Source organism: Apodemus sylvaticus, chromosome 1 (genome assembly GCF_947179515.1).
Source record: "Apodemus sylvaticus chromosome 1, mApoSyl1.1, whole genome shotgun sequence".
NCBI lineage: Eukaryota > Metazoa > Chordata > Mammalia > Rodentia > Muridae > Apodemus > Apodemus sylvaticus.
In genome coordinates, this window is record NC_067472.1 from 103,583,256 (window position 1) to 103,599,786 (window position 16,531).

The 16,531-nt window shown below is 47.5% G+C and overlaps 1 protein-coding gene across 11 annotated transcripts in view; it reads right to left on the reverse strand.

The window, feature by feature from the left end:
• Positions 1 to 16,531, reverse strand: part of Pgap2 (post-GPI attachment to proteins 2) — a 30,131-nt gene that overhangs the window by 1,201 nt on the left and 12,399 nt on the right. Inside the window, exons 1-7 of one of the 11 annotated variants that reach the window (XM_052156223.1) lie at positions 14,549 to 14,668; positions 14,205 to 14,316; positions 11,552 to 11,727; positions 6,701 to 6,873; positions 1,001 to 1,253; positions 795 to 901; positions 121 to 229 (exon numbers count right to left, since the gene is read on the reverse strand). In XM_052156223.1, coding sequence (XP_052012183.1) covers positions 121 to 229; positions 795 to 901; positions 1,001 to 1,253; positions 6,701 to 6,873; positions 11,552 to 11,717 — 808 coding nt within the window. In that variant the 5' untranslated portion in view covers positions 11,718 to 11,727; positions 14,205 to 14,316; positions 14,549 to 14,668. Of the gene's footprint in view, positions 1 to 120; positions 230 to 794; positions 902 to 1,000; positions 1,254 to 6,700; positions 6,874 to 11,551; positions 11,728 to 14,204; positions 14,317 to 14,548; positions 14,669 to 14,899; positions 14,920 to 14,970; positions 15,120 to 16,531 lie in introns of those variants that run through there. The other 10 variants (XM_052156169.1, XM_052156147.1, XM_052156137.1 and 7 more) reach the window with 10 other exon arrangements.

Below are 16,531 nucleotides of genomic sequence, written 5' to 3' on the forward strand. Positions count from 1 at the left end.
GGTTTCTTAAATCACCACATTACCAGCCAGTGACAGCCAGTGCCCAAGACCGCTGCCCACTACCAAAACCACACCATTGCTCTTAAAGTCACTTATTTACAGATCCTAGCCTGGCCTCACCTCCAGCCTCACAATACATGTTGTGCCGGAAGTAGACAGCCAGCGCCGAGAAGAAGGAGATGAAGTTGATGATGAAGAGCCGCTGTTTCCAGCTGTACGACTTGCGATCCTAGAGAACAGGCTCTCTGGTCACTCTGCAGCTTGTTGGGTATATACTGGTGGGCTTCCGTCTGAGACTCAGTTCCTAAAGGTCGGGACTCCCTACCTACACCCCCACTGGTTGCCAAGATGGTCATGGACGGGGGAATTTACAGCAGGGGCAGCAAAAATGATGAGCAGTTGGGGTCTGGGGGACAACTAAGCCAAGGAGTACAGCTATTCTTTGCCCTTCCTACTTGAAGCTCACCCACCAACCCAACACTTTCAGGTTCTGTGGGGCAAGGAAAGGCCACATATGTAGCTGGGGCTATTACAAACCAGTCCACTGACGTAGTATTTCTAACCGACTGGGTGTGGCTGCTACCCTTGATTTTGGCCCCATTTCCAGCCTCTATGCATTCTCCAATACAACCAAACGGTTGAGTCAACCATTCTCCACTCTCCAAGCCTCAGCCCAAAGCCCCATATCCTTCTGCTGGGTTCCTATTAGAAAGTCCGTTATCACCCACATCCTAAGGACAGTTGTCCTTTTCTTCTGGGCCTCCTAGTTAATGCCCAGTAGGGGTAGACCGTACCTCCTGACTTACTGTGTGCTTCTTGGTCAGCCGCCAGAGAATGCAGGTGAGGAGCATGTAACTGAGGGATGCCGCGATAAACACAATGAAAGCATTTTCATGGATGGCTGGAGGGAGAGAGGATGGACACCACCCTCACCCTTAGGCAGGATGGAAGGCTGCGCCCACTTCCCGGTCCCTTCACCCCTCCCTGTCCAGGCACCCACTGAAGTCCTCGGAGGAGGAGACGTAGGTAAGCACGAGCAGCGCGAGGTTCTCCACCACATTGAGACTGAAGTTGAGGCGGCAGAGAAGGCGGTAACCCGGACACGGGGACGCACAGCTGAGGTAGTGGTTCCAGTAGGCGAAGGCTGTCAAGAAGCGGGGTGCCGAGTGCAGGCCAATGCAGAAACGCCACACGTAGCGCTGGGGAACCTCCCCACCAATGGCAGAGCTCACTGATGGCAGGTAATTGGGCACCTAGAAAGTTAACCCGGGAGTCTAAGCATCCCCTTTGGCCCACCAGGAGAGCCTTCTCCCCATCCATCAAAGCTACTCCCTTCTCTTCTAAGTTCTTCTGGTGCCCTCCCAAGCCTTCTACTTCTAGGACCCAGGACTGACATATTCATTCCCTAGTCTGTCTGGGATTTAGACAGGAGTAAGGTGACTATCTCCATTTTTCTTAAAACTGGAACCTACACCTTTGGGCAGGTTCTCCTGATGATAGTTGGAACAGTGACTAAACAAAGAAGGCATCCCAGGATTTCAGGTTTGAGTCCCAAATACCAGGATGAGTCACAGAACTTCTAACTTTCTTTGGAAAGTCCTGCAGCGCTGTTCCTCTCACTGCTTCCGGCTCCACTCATTCCCCTAGGTAGGTGCATCAATGTGTAGAGAATGCTATGAGATCATGTGATCTACCTAATCATGTGATCGTGTTTAAGGAAGTGGGATCTACCCAGGCAGGTGTGTTGCACACCTTTAATCCCAGCACTCAGGAAGCAGAGGCAAGCCAACCTCTGAGTTCAAGGCCAGCTTGGTCTACAGAGCAAGTTTCAGGACAGCCAGGGCTACACAGAGAAACATTGTCTCCAAAACAAAACAAAAATGAAAAAAAGAAAGAAAGAAAAAAAAGGGATCTCTTGACATATTCTAAGAAAACAGCCCTGCTGGGTGTGGTGGTGCACACTTTTAATCTCAGTAGAGTCGAAGGCAGGCAGATCTCTGTGAGTTCCAGGCCAGCCAGAGCTATCATTCTTGATAGCTCAAAAGAAGAAAAGGAAAATGACTTCGAACCATCTTTTTCATGTGCCTGGAACTCCTCATTCTTTGAGGAGCTGCAGTCCTTAGGCCTGATGAAAGAGAGGAAGGTAACATTCACAGAGCTGCAAGGACTCACGGTATTTGACAGGCAAGAGGATGGGGGCAAGTGAACACTGGTTTAAATGGAGCTAGGAAAACCAGAGGATAGGACAAGGACCTCTTATATGACAGCGCTTTGCAAATTTTAACACACATGGACTCATTGTAAAATTGTGTGACATGCAGGTCTGGAAGGTGAGAGTTGCTGTGTAAAAGATTCCAATACCAGAAGCAGCCAACCCATTGCACACACTTTCTACAGACAATTTTAGACTCTTAACAACAGCCAGGACACCGTAAAGCCCAACAACTTAGCAAGTCTGGAATGTCCAGTCTCTAGGTCTTCAGAAATTGTTTTAGAAACTCCATTCCTTCTAATCACGCTGAATGAGCCTCTGGACTTCTGGGACAGTGGGCAATGCTGGAGGGCACTCCCAGGGAATGGGGTAGACCATCCAGGGCCTTCAGAGCCACCATAGCACTGCCAGAGGGAGCCAAGCCGGAGTTCTAGAAGAAGCTGCTCTAAAAGTTGGCTCTGCATCCCATCTCTGCCTTTATCAGCGAGGTGATCTGGAGCAAGGCCCGTCACCTCTCTGAGCCCCAGTGTCCTCACTGGCAATATGATTATGTCACCTATCTTTTTTTTTGTTTTTGGATTTGTTTTTTTTCCGAGACAGGGTTTCTCTATATAGTCTTGGCTGTCCTGGAACTCACTCTGTAGACCAGGCTGGCCTCGAACTCAGAAATCTGCCTGCCTCTGCCTCCCAGAGTGCTGGGATTACAGGTGTGCACTACCACCACCCGGCTTATATCACCTATCTTATATGGGATTTATTTAATTTTGTTTAATTAATTAAGACAGAATCTCACTGTGCTTACTGTGAAGCCCCAGCTGGCCTGGAACTTGCTATGTAGAGCAAGTTGGCCTTGAACTCGTGCACATTCACCTGAGAGTGCTAGGATTAAGAGCAAGGGCCAGTATTCCTGGCTTTGTAGGGTGCAGACCATCTGCAGTGTCAGGCACACAGTGTCAGGGTATAAGAGTGATGGCTTCCTTAAAAAGCACAAGCAAAGGATGGAGCTAGAGAACATCATACTAAGTAAGGTAACCCAGTCTCAAAAGATGAATCATGGTATGCACTCACTAATAAGTGGATATTAGCCTAGAAAACTAGAATACCCAATACATAATCCACACATCAAATGAGGTACAAGAAGAATGGAGGAGTGGCCCCTGGTTCTGGAAAGACTCAGTGTAGCAGTATAAGGCAAAACCAGAACAGGGAAGTGGGAAGGGGTGGGTGGGAGAACAGAGGGAGGGAAGGGGGCTTATGTGACTTTCGGGGAGTGGGGGGCCAGAAAAGAGGAAATCATTTGAAATGTAAATAAAAAATATATCGAATAAAAAAAAAGAGAGACTTGTCACAAAACACACACACACACACACACACACACACACAAAGCACAAGAAAAGGTCATGAGCCAGGGACTACTGAGTCTGAGAAAACTACTGACAGGGAAAGGCAGCACTCTAGACAGTGAGTAGGACCTCTTCTCCTGCCTTGCGACCTGCCTCTCTGATGCCCTGAGTGCCTTAAGGGGCCTTCCTGGAACATTCATTCTGAAGACAACTTCCCAAACTCAGGTACTTAGCAGGCATTAGGACCAGTATGTGAAGACTACTGACTGAGAGGAAGAGGGAGCTAGTGACTGCCAGGCTGTCTTCACACACTTCTTTCAGATTAAAGATGAGGCAGGATTTTAAGAGTAGGGCCTGCCCCATCCATCAGATGGAAACTACACCTATCATCAGGCCAATATTCCTACTTCTTTGTCCAGCAATTAAGTTTCCCTAATTCACTAACTGTGCCAATAACAATCTCAGAAGATATCAGACACCAGATATACACAGTTCACTCCAAACATCCCAGTAAAACCAGAGCTAAAAGCACTGATGGGCAAAGATCCCCATTCTAATAGGGAAGTAGATCAGAAACTCATAGAGGGAAAGTTTCAAAAATCCCCCTAAGCAGGGACTGGAAAGATAGCTCAGTAAAATGTTTGCTGTACAAGTGTTCGAACTTGAGTTTGAGCCGGTGGTGGTGGCTCACGCCTGTGATCCCAGCACTTTGGGAGGCAGAGGCAGGCGGATTTCTGAGTTCGAGGCCAGCCTGGTCTACAGAGTGAGTTCCAGAACAGCCAGGGCTATACAGAGAAACCCTGTCTCGAAAAAAACAAAATCCAAAAAACAAACAAACAAACAAACAAAAAAGAACTTGAGTTTGAGCCGTAGGTTCCAGGTTTCTTAAAAAAAAAAAAAAATAAACAAATAAATAAAAAGTCAGGCACAATGGTGTATACTTAGAATCCCAGTGCTGAGTAGGTAAAAATAGGAAGATCTTTGGGCCAGCCAGCTAAATGAGACTGTCTTAAAGAACAAAGTGATGGCTCCTGAGATATGGTATCCCAAGGTTATCCTCTGGTGCATACACACACACACACACATGCACACTCACACACTCACACACTCTCTCTCTCTCTCTCCCCCTCACCTTCTCTCTCTTTCCCTCCCTCCCCCCTCTCTCTATCAGTTTATTGCATTAAAGAATAAATCTTCTGGTTTCAGGCAAAAGCCCCCCCACCCCCACCCCCACATTATAAAAGGCTTATCTACCTTTTTGTTCTCCACCCCTTACCAACCTGACAAAAACTCCATCCAGCTTCTGATGATCCTATTTACTCCCCCTCTGCACTCTACTCTCTAATCTGTGTCCTCACAGTCTCTGTCCTGGCAGTGGTCACCAACAGCATGAGCCACCGCACTAGCATTTCCACTCAATCCTGATTCTTTTTTTTAAATTTATTTATTTTATATGTGAGTCCACTGTGGCTATCCTCAGACACACCAGAAGAGAGCATCAGATCCCATTACGGATGGTTGTGAGCCACCATGTGGTTGCTGGGAATTGAACTCAGGACCTCTGGAAGAGCATTCAGTGCTCTTAACTGCTGAGCCATCTCTCTAGCAGTCCCCCTCCCCCCTCCCGTTTTGTTTGTTTTAAAGATTTATTTATTTATTATATGTAAGTACACTGTAGCTGTCTTTAGACACACCAGAAGAGGGCATCAGATCTCATCATAGATGGTTGTGAGCCACCATGTGGTTGTTAGGTTTCTTACTCAGGACCTCCGGAAGAGCAATCAGTGTTCTTAACCACTGAGCCATCTCTCATGCCCGTTTGTTTTTGTTGGCTTTTTTCAAGGCAGAGTTTCTCTTTGTAGTTCTGGCTATCCTAAAACTTACTCAATAGACCAGGCTGGCCTTGATCACAAAGATCCGCCTGCCTCTCCGTCCCAAGTGCTGGGATTAAAGGTGTGAGGCACCACCAAGCTTGTTCTCTCTTCTTGATCCCTAGCCTTTTTCCAGCCAGAAGCTAGAATGAACTTCTAAAGCACAAACCTGATCACATCTCTTACTGCCTAAAATCTTTCCATAGTTGTTAGTCTGGCATTCACAATGATCCTCATCTCCGCACAGTCCAGCAACAAAGTTCCCTCCTTCAGGAAAGGTCTCTTCAGTATCTAAGCTAGGTTAAATGTCTCCTCTGAGCCCTACAGTCCCTGTGTTCCCTTTTATAACAATAAGAATCTCAATTCAGGGTCAGGAGATGGCTCAGCAGTTAGGAACACTTGCTGCTCTTCCAAAAGACCCCAAGTTAGGTTCCCAGCACCCACCTCAGGCAGCTCACAACTACCTGCTACTCTACTTCCAGGGGATTTGATGCCTTCTGCTGCTTTCCATGGTACTTGCCCTTATATGCATATACACATACACAGACACACATATAAGTAAATAAATAAATAAATAAATAAATAAATAAATAAATAAATAAATAATCAATCCAACTCACTATACTGTAACTGTACCCTAAGGATCATTTCTTGTGTGAATTAGATGCTAAGAGCAACTGAATATTCCTCTCCATACCTCTGACATACAGCTTATACCCCACGCCCTCAGGAAAGACCTAGTAGAGATCTAGGAAGCAGGAAGTCTATCCTGGTTTCTAGCCAGCCTGAGGGGACACAGGTCATGGGGCCTAGGACTGCCGGTGGAGAACCCTAGCTTGAAGACTGCAGAAGAGAGATCTGATTAGGGAGCTCCTAATTTGAGCTAAAACTACTTGTTACTTATCCTGGCTCCTGGCCTCCTATACATCTTTATTCCTCTAATCTACTTTTTCTTTAGCATCTTCCTCCTCCTGGCCAATCCTGCCCAGTCACAGTTCCTCCCCTTCCCCCACTCCCTCACCTCACCACACTCTGCTCCAACTCCTCTGCACTTTCTGTAATCCTCTTCCAACTCTAGAATTGTGGAGACCCTACTCCTGAGTCCCTGCCTCTCATGTCTCCATTCACCCTGACCCGCCTTACCCCTAACCCTTTGTCACTTACTTTCCTTTCACTGACCCTCCATCTCTCGCCTATTTGCTGACTCTTCCCTTGCTGCTACCTCACACCCTGCCCCTGCCCCTGCCCCCAGGCGCGGGGATGCTGGAACTCACCCCACAGTCAGTGGCCACCGTGTACTCAAAGTGGAACACCAGAGACCAGATGATGCAGAAGAAGAAGCCGAACAGGGGGAAAGTGATGACCCACCAGACAAAGGCCGTGAAGCGGAGCCGGAACACCGTCCCCTCGGGGTCCAAGGCCGCTGAGCACATCCTGTAAGGAGTGGTCCAAGCAAGGCAAGGGGCAAGACTTGGGGAGTGGTCGGACACCTGGGCCTGGGGAAGTCAAGCCTTTCCAGAGCTGGCGCAAAGAAGAGCCAGAACATAAATGGAAGGAAGGTCAGAAAGGAAGAAGAAGATGAAGAGAGATGGGGCAGAGGTGACAGAGACAGCAGGGCAGCTCACAGGAGCAATGGCACACTGATACTTTAGTTCTACCTTTTGAAGAGCCTAGACAATAGAGGATCCCAGGGGCCTGAACACTGGACCTGTGAGGGCTTCAGTTCACAACCACCATCCTCATAGCAACTGAGGAGAAGGTTCAGAAGTGGAAAAGGTATTATTCCCATCACACATGAGAAGAGACAAAGGCCCAGAACTAAATCAGAACCAAAAGCCTGGACTAAAGCCTCTGGTTCTCTAGCAGCTAAGGCTCTAAATTAAGGAAGGACCTTTGGCTCAGTCTAGCTAAGGCCTCCCACTGACCCTGTCTGATTGCATTCCTCCTTCTCACCCATGTTCAACTAGGAACAATGAGAATGTCCTAGGACCCATTTCAGCAGAACTACAGGTTACCAGCCATTCCACCCCCAGGCTCTAAATGAGCCAAGCCACAGGCCAGCGAGCACTATGATTCTGTGGAGCCTAGATGTCCGTTCCCTCCCCTTTCAGAGGACTATCTGATCCAATTCAAACTTGGGGGAATATGAGGGTCTTGAGAACCTTCTCTCTCAGCTGTAACTCCATATACTGAGTCAAACCCAAGTTAAATACACACCAGGAAGCTGGCCTTTCCCACTCCTTCCCTCCTGGCAGAGAAGTCACCCCCACAGTCCCTATGCCCCTATCACCACGGCTACTCCAGGGCTCCCTTAGGGGTGAGCTGAGGCCGAGAGCTGAGTAAAAGGCCTAGGACCAAATCCTTGGATCCCATACTTCCTCCCGTTAAGGAGGAGGCAGAACCGGGTCCACCAGACTAGCTTTTCATCAGGAATGGGGTGGGATGGGAGGGTGATCAAGAAACACTTACACTGGGTGCTGCAGGATCCTGGGCTGGGACTGAGGACTCCAGCCAGACTGAAACTGCTCCGGACCAGAGGGTCCCACCCCCAGGTTCTCAGGGCCTGCCTTCCGCCCACAAAGCCAAGTTCTCCATGCCTGCCCAGGCACACAGCCTTCTCAAAATCAACAAGGCCACCTCATAAATCCCAGAACACTGTGCAACTGTAAGAAGTGATAGTGACTAAGGTCAGCCCACCAAGCTTCTCTGCCAGGCGCGGAGGCGGAGACCTTTCTAAATATCGTGTCCCCCCCCCCACCCCCTCCAGGGAGACAAGTCGGTTTCTAGAAAGGGAAAAAGAGAAAGGAAAAAAAAAAGGGATCTGGCTCATTTTTTTTTTTAATTGGCACATACCTGGGTATGTTTAGACCCACTAAGAGAGCAGACTAACCTGTATTAGGAGAGTCAAGGGGCTGGTGAGATGACTGAAGGGTCAAAGACTTTGTCATGAACCCTAATGATCCAAATTAGATCCCCAGAATCCAGGGAAAGGCGGAAGGAGAAAACTGAGTCCTCAAAGCTGCCCTCTGACCCCCACACATGTACCATGGTAAATGCAGGCATCAATGCATGTGATTAAACACACACACACACACAAACACACACACACAGAGACACAGACACACACAAAGAGTAAATGAAATAGATTCAAAAGAGTATCCAGATCTGGGCCCAACAAAGACAACACAGTTAACAACTGGATCCAGTCCAAGGACATAGTTAGGGTTGTCAGGAGCTGATAGACCCTATCCTGAAAGGTCACTTGCAAAACTCCAGATGGACTTCAGGGTCTCCATTACTGTCTTCTCCTCTATGCAAGCCTGATGTAAAACCAGGAGAGCATAGTTCTGTACCTGTCACAACAGAGCCAAGACCAGACCAGGGACTGGAAAAAAAACCCACGTTGGCTGGGCATGGTAGTGTATGTTTTTAATCCCAGCATGTTGGAAGGCTGAGACAGGTGGATCTCTTTGAGTATGAGGCCACCCTACTTTACATAACAAGTTGTAGGTTGGGCTGGAGAGATGACTTAGCAGTTAAGAGCACTGACTGCTCTTCTAAAGGTCCCACAAATCCCAGCAACCACATGGTGGCTCACAACCATCCATAATGAGATCTGACACCCTCTTCTGTTGTGTCTGAAGACAGCTACAGTGTACTCACATATAATAAATAAATAAGTTTAAAAAAAAAAAAACAAGTTGTAGGTCAGCCAGAACTACATAGTGAGACCCTGTCTCAACCTCCCCACCCCATCCCCGCCCCAAATCTATGCTTATTTAAAAAAAAAAAAAAAGAGTGTGTTCACTATTAGTTACTAAACCTCCTTAAACAGGTGACCTGAAGGACAAAGCTCCCTGTTACTTGGGATGTATAAGAAGAGGTGATGTCATTAGGCTGGCTTACTTACTTTATGCCTAGGCCGGCCCTTCCTGGGATATTCTGGGTAGGAAACTTGAAGCATAAATAAAAGCTTCAATTGTATCCAACAGAAGAGTCCCAGGGAGTGGGGGTGAAATATTCCCAGGGTCACTAGGCCAGCAACTAACCTATGCTCTAGTTCCCTAACTAGCATACCAAGAGTGGGGAGTGGGTATCAGGTAGGCTGAGGTCATGGGTCCCGTTAGCCCTCAGGACCAGCCAGAAGGGCAGAGCAAACAATGTACTGTTTAACTTATAAACTGTAAAAACTTTATATATTTGTTTGGACTATCTGCCTTTCCCAAGGCACTAGACTGGGAAGTCATTATGTATTTACTCAACAAATACTTTTTGACTCAGTGCAGTGTTTGTTCTCATGGAGACGCCAGTATGGTGAGGAAGACAGATACAGATATGGTATGAGAGAAATGTAGGCAGTAACACCAAGAACAGTAGGCACTTATAAGAAGGACTTAAGTTTGACTCAAAGAGGCCAGGCAAGGTGTTCCAGAGGAGGAAACGCCTTAGAAAGGATTTTCAGGATGGACGGGAGTTAGGTAATGGGGACACATGATGCATCATCTGAAGTAAGCACTAAGGTAGGAAATGATCTTAGATCACCTAGCTCAGTGGCTCTCAATCTTCCTAAAGCTGTAACCTTTTAATACAGTTCCTTATATTATGGTGACCTCCAAACAGAGAGTTATTTTGTTGCTACTTCATAACTGTAATTTTGCTACTTTATAAATCATAATGTAATTATCTGATATGCAGGATATCTGATATGTGCTCACCCCACCCCCATGGTTGAGAACTGTGAACTTAGCTACTCTCTTTTCTCCCAGTCCTGTTCCTTTCATTTATTTTTACTTATTTATTAGAGGTTAGGGGTGAGATAGAGTTTCATTCTTTAGCCCAGGTTGGCCCTGATTTCAAGTGAGTCCCCTCCTGCCTCAGACTCCTCACTGCTGGGATTACAAGCACGAGTTGCCACCTCTGGTTCTCTGTCCCCTCTGTTATCTCTCATCAAGCATCATGTCTACAAATTAGAAAGAAAACTTTCAAGTCATATTGAACAAAAGAAGCAGACCATCACCCCAAACCCCCAGACAGAATCCTTTCCTAGACCTAGACTTCCTATGGGGCAGATGGTCTTTTACAGCAGGTGAGGGTCATATAAAGGCAGCTGCTGCCTTCAAAGCTCTCTAAGGCTAGCTAAGGTCTATGGCCAGGCTCTCCCTCACTGGGGCCCTGCTTCTCTATCTCCTGACCCACCTTCTAACCTCATGATCTCTTATTCTTTCTCTTATTCATCCTGTTTTAGACCCTTTGTACTCCCCAACCCAACTTCCCATGTTGTCTCTACCTGGAACTCTACCCTAGTCTTAAAAAGGAGCAGAGCAGGCACCATCAACCTCCCTATAGACACAGAGACTGATGCTCACTCTCTGGGTCTCAGGTAGCACTATCGATCAGAGAAGGAGGAGCATAACAGACCTCAACACAAGTATTATCCCATTCATTCATATTTTATGGAGAAACTCAAATCTCTTTGCATAGCTCAAGTACCCACAGAGGGCATTACACCCACCCTAGAACACATTCATGCACAAAATAGGTCTCCACACAGAGTTTCTCTCACACATACAACAGTCCTTGAAGCCATTACATATAGGCAAGTCCCTTACAATCACATATATGCACAAAAGTGCATTCCCACAGACACAGGCAAAAGCCCAAAGTGACACACTGTGAAACCCACACTGCCCTCTAACCCAGTCCCATCCTCCTCCTCCAGGAAACCCTAGAGCTCCTGAAACTGTTCCTTTATGAAGCGGCAATTGGATTCTGGGTTTTTATTTCTTTGTTTGTTTGTAAGGCAGGGTCTTTCTATATAACCCTGCCTGGCCTGGAACTCACTATGATGATCAGGTTGACCTCAGAGATCCACCTGCCTCCAACTTCCAAGTGCTGGGATTAAAGACATGAGCTGCTATACCTGGCCAAGGTTCTGGGTTTGGGGGCTGCCCAACTTTAGTAACCCCAGTTCCGATACCTTTCATAGAAGGTAGAAGGAACCTAATCCATGAGACCTCAATTTACAAACAACCCACCAGCACCCAGTAGCCCAGTATATTCAATGGAGCCTACAGGAGAACTGGCTAATTCTGTTAATATGAACCACCAGTACCCTCCAAGCCCTACCCCACAGTGTGTAGATGTTGTCTCCTTGAAGTGAAAGAGCAGGGACCACAGGATGCAGAAGAAGAAGGCGACAAGTGGACAGCAGACCGTGATCAGGGCCACCATAGTGAAGCGGAGCCGGACTAGGGTCCCATCCCGGTCCAGTGTCAGTGGGATCTGGTACATCTTGTGAGACCTAAGGATGGAAGGTGTGTTGTCAGGGCCCCAGGCAGCAGGGCTGAGGGTGCAGTGGTAATGCCAACACTCACACTCAATCCAAAACTTAGGAGAGGAAGTCTGAGGAGACTCCTTTGGCAGCTCCTGTCCCAGATGAGGAAGACTCAAAATCTCAAGTCAACATTCTACTTCAGTTTCTGAAGGGAAACAATGAATTCCATCTAACGCTTGAAACAGATTGGAAGGCTTTCCCCTCAACTCTCTGCCAGTCTAGATAGGCCTTGGACTGCAGTAGTTGGTTTATCTAGTCTTTCACTGATTCAAGAACCAAACTTAAAACAAACTTGTGGACAGACTGGCCTGTGCCTACCTGCCCACCCCCAAGTCTCTGCCCCAGACTCTTGGTTCTCACTGTTTTACTCACCAGTGCAGGGCCCTGCTGCACCTTCAGGCCTGTCCCAGACTCTGGGATTGCAGGCACAGCAATCCAGTGCAGTAGGGACTCCATAGAAGCTGACAGAACCTCTATCCTATGATTGTCCCTGCCTGCAGCCTCACGTGCTCTAAGGGTGAAAGGCTTTGCAGAATCAGGCCTGGTGATAGCCTGGGCTTGCTGTGTGCAAGTCAGAGCTGCTTGATCAGCTTCTGGTGGCTTCCCAATATCCAGTGCCTCCTGAGATGAGGTGAAGGCTCTTGAAACTGATTTTTCCCTCAGACAAGAGTCTTCTGAGAAGTGGTAGAGCACACCTTTAATCCCAGCACTTGGGAGACAGAGGGAGGTGGATCTCTATGAGTTTGAGGTCACCCTGGTCTACAGAGCAATTACTAGAGTAGCCAGGGCTATACAGAAAAACCCTGACTCAAGAAACCAGAGGGGGGTGGGGGTGGAGTAAAAAAAAAAAAAAAAGAAAAAGAAACCAGAGAGGGAAAGGGAGAGGGAGAGAGAGAAGGAAAAGGTAAGGGAGAGGGAGAGGAAGGGGGAGAGAGAGATTGACTCTAAAGTCAGGAACTATACCAGCTAAGTACACACTAATAACCCTAGCCCAAGGCCTCTCAGTGTACAGGTGTATAGAAGGAAAGGTAAAGCAGGGTACCCAGGTACCCAGGATCAGCAGGAAGGAAATGTGGGGTTCACAAAGAGCCATATATTTTAATTCTGATTTTCTTGATCCCTTTCTCTCTAAACCACAACTCTATAAACAGGAAGGTCAGATTAGAACTGGAGTGAGCAAAAGAGAAAAGAAAACAAATACCACATATCTATATATCCATGAGCCAATCTACCTGTTCCCATTATAAAGATGGAGAAACCAAGAGGCAGAAAGTCTCTTCCTCAAAGCTGAGCCTGGGGAAGTCATTCTCAGAGTTTAGGTTTCTTAGTGCCAAACTATAGCTGGCTCCAGATTCATAAAAACCTGCCCTTCTGGTCTCACGCCATGACTCTCTCTGGCCCCACCCTTAAATAGAACTCTGATCTCAGGCTGGCCTCCTAGCATTCCAGAAACAGGTGGGCACACCTCCACATTTTCCTCTGCCTTTCCACCTCTCTCTCTGCCAGGCCAGATCAAGCAGCCAGCTAAAGTTCTCAAGCTCTTCTTCCCTTTGGGGCAGTAAATATTTGGTCACACATCACCCTGGGAAGTTGGAAGTGGCACTGGTGACCCTCCCGGATCCCACCCATTCTCTAGATAGGGCCCTAGATGGGAGAGCACTGTCCCCAACCAGCCCACACCTAGACTCTATCTGAAGTAGATTTGACCCAATCCTCCTCCTAATGCTCCTCCCGGAAGCTCTGTGTCCCGTGACCCACAGAGCTCCTCTAACTGAGGACTGGATCCTCTGCTTAAATAGACCTTACCCCACACAGGGTCAATGAGGTGGATCAGGACAGTGTCAGAAACAAACAGAAAAAGATAGTGGGTTCCAGTTCTTGGCAGGGTGCCTGGCCTCCCTTTTAGGTGTATGACCTTGCACTAATCACCTAACCATTCCCGGCCTGTTTCAAATTGTACAAGAGGAAATCAGACTATTTAGATTACTTCTAAGGTCCCTCTACCATGCCCACTGCTCTATATCCTCTATATCTCAGTTTGAGGAGCTCACTACCTTAAGTTCTGCTCCTAGGCAACCTTAACTTCTTTACTGGCACTACTTAGTTGATTTCATTTTATTCCAGTTTGTGTGTGCAAGTGTTTGTGTGCACGCTTCCAAAGAAAGGCTCTAACTGTAGCTCCCAATCCTTCTGTTGCTGCCTCCCTGTTGCTGAGATTACACGGCTCTGAAAACTGTTTTTGTAGAAGTTTCACCACTTCATATCCAAAGTCCCAAAAGATTCCACTACCACACTCCTGTCAGAATCTACATTCTGAGCTCAGTACTTGATATACATTATCTCTTTTAGTCCTATTTATTTTAGGAGTAGGTGTTGTCCTCTGGGTTCCCATTTCACAGCAAAAGAAACAAAGTCCCAGGGTAGTTTAAAAAAAAAACACTTACTCAAAGCCACAAGCTATTAACTGGCAGAGCTGGGATTCAAAACTAGTCTGAGGTTCCAGGGCTCCCCCACGCCTCCATCCGCAGTGCCTGGAGGGATTTTGAGCAGACGGCCCTGCGGAATAAATTAGGCAGTCTTTAAACCCAGCACACCTAGCCCTGCCACGGAGTGGGCAAAGGCAAGACTTCGGTTCAGCCTCTAGATGCCTGCTGTTCCCGAGGTTCCCAGTGTGTGCACAAGGCGGGCAAGCACCTAGACCGCAGGCCTGCGGAGGCTAGACCTCATGGCGGGGCTCCCAGAGCGGCGTTGCCCTGTGGCCCAAACTGGCCATTCCCTCCTTACTCACCCAAGTAGTGGTGGCTAGGGGGCCCGCACCCCGTAGGCAGGGGCGCGGAACCGGGAGCCCCAGCCCGGCCCGGGGCGAGTGGAAGGGGGCGGGTCGCAGCAGCAACGGCGTGAGGCGGGGCCAACGCTATGGGGTGGGTCTTAAAGAGGAAACTGGGCCCGTTTCTACACTTGCTCCTCCCCATTTTGGGGGACGGGGACTCCTGGCTTTCTTTATAAATCTAGGGTCTCCGGAAGCCAAGTCTCCCCAGCTAGGCTCTGTCCCCACTATTTCTGAGTATGTGAGAGCAGTCAGAGGGCCCAGGCCACATGGTTTTGAAATGTTGAATGATAAGTCACCTTGTCATCTTACCTCTGGCTGCATGCCATCACCTGTTGAAAGAACGTAAAATTAATTCAATGGGGCCCAAATTCTTGCATTACCTGACCCGATTCTCCAGTCTTCTACGCTCATTCTAATCGAATTATCCAGCTTTGCACTTCTGAAACATTAAGCCAATTTTGCCCCAGCCTTGGCTATTTTCTCTCAAACTTTATTCCCTATGGCCGGCTACCGCATCCAACAAAAGGAGCTGAAACATAAAATTAAATAAAAATAAACCAAAAGCCACACTGGAGATAGATCCTCTAAGACCATTCTAGAAACTCAAGGCCAAAGCTGTTCTCACCTTTTATCAGAAGAGGGCGCCCTATCCTGTCTGACAACAGGGGCGCGGGTGGGGTGGGGGTGGGGTGCGTTCAGCCAGACCCAGCTTAAGGGTTCTTCAGAGAGAGAGAGAGAGAGAGAGAGAGAGAGAGAGAGAGAGAGAAAGAAGAAGAAGAAGAAGAAGAAGGAGGAGGAGGAGGAGGAGGAGGAGGAGGAGGAGGAGGAGGAAGCAGGTCCCAGTTTTTCTTTTTCCACTTTGCCCTAGCCTAGACTAATAGATAGTCTTGGAAAAGACTATCCTACCCAAAATAGGAAGGAGGGTCAGGGCACCAACGATTTCTCCTATAGACATCTTGGGGATTGCCAGGACCAACTGCAGCAGATGTGGAACTTCTGAGCCAGACAGTTATCACCTCTTAAATCTTACTTAAATTCTCACAGTAATAATCACACATTCTGATAATCTGTATATCCTAGGCACATTGCTACTTTTTATTTAACTCACTTAATCCTCATAAAAATAAAGTGGATTTTTTTTTTTAAAAAACCTGAGTCTCCTATGGGTGAGATGGCTTGTTCAGTGAGAGCTCTGGGTGGACGAGATAGCTCAATGGCTGATGGTACTTGCTACCAAGGCCTATAACCCGAATTCAATCCTTGGAAATAGCAGAGTAGAAAGAGAGAACTGACTCCCACGAGTTGTCCTCTAATCTCCACCATCATTCCCATATTGCAAAGTAAAAATAGTATCATCCTCCTCCTCAAAAAAGTGGGCAAGAATCTTATGTAGCCCACTCTGGCCTCAAACCTGCTATCTAGCCAAGGATGACTTTGAACCTATGATTTTTCTACCTGCACTTCTGAGTGTAGGACTACAAGTGCGTATCACCAATCCATGTTTATGGATGACTGGGAATGAAAGCTTGGTGTGTGCTGAGCAGGCACTCTAGCAACCAAGCCAAATCCCTCACCCAGACAGAACTGAATAATATCCCCACTCTACCAAGTAGAGAACTCTCTAGAGAAGGCGCATTACTACTTACGTGCCTGAAGTCATTTCAATAATCACTCTATCTAGAGTCAACCCCACAGGATAGCTATAATTGCCACACTGGAGAATAGGAAACAGAGGTTCAAATGTCCTGATTAACTTTCAGGAGTTCTTTTCTCTTGATTTAATCTCTTTGGTTTGCTCATCCTAGAACCTCTCTGTGACAGGTGCTGGGCAGAGCAATGATGGGGGTGACCCAGAGAGACGCATCTCAGACCCACTCCCTGGGGCTCCAAGTCCAGAGAAAAAGTGGATTCCTATAAAAAGCTATTTTTTTTTCTTTCTTA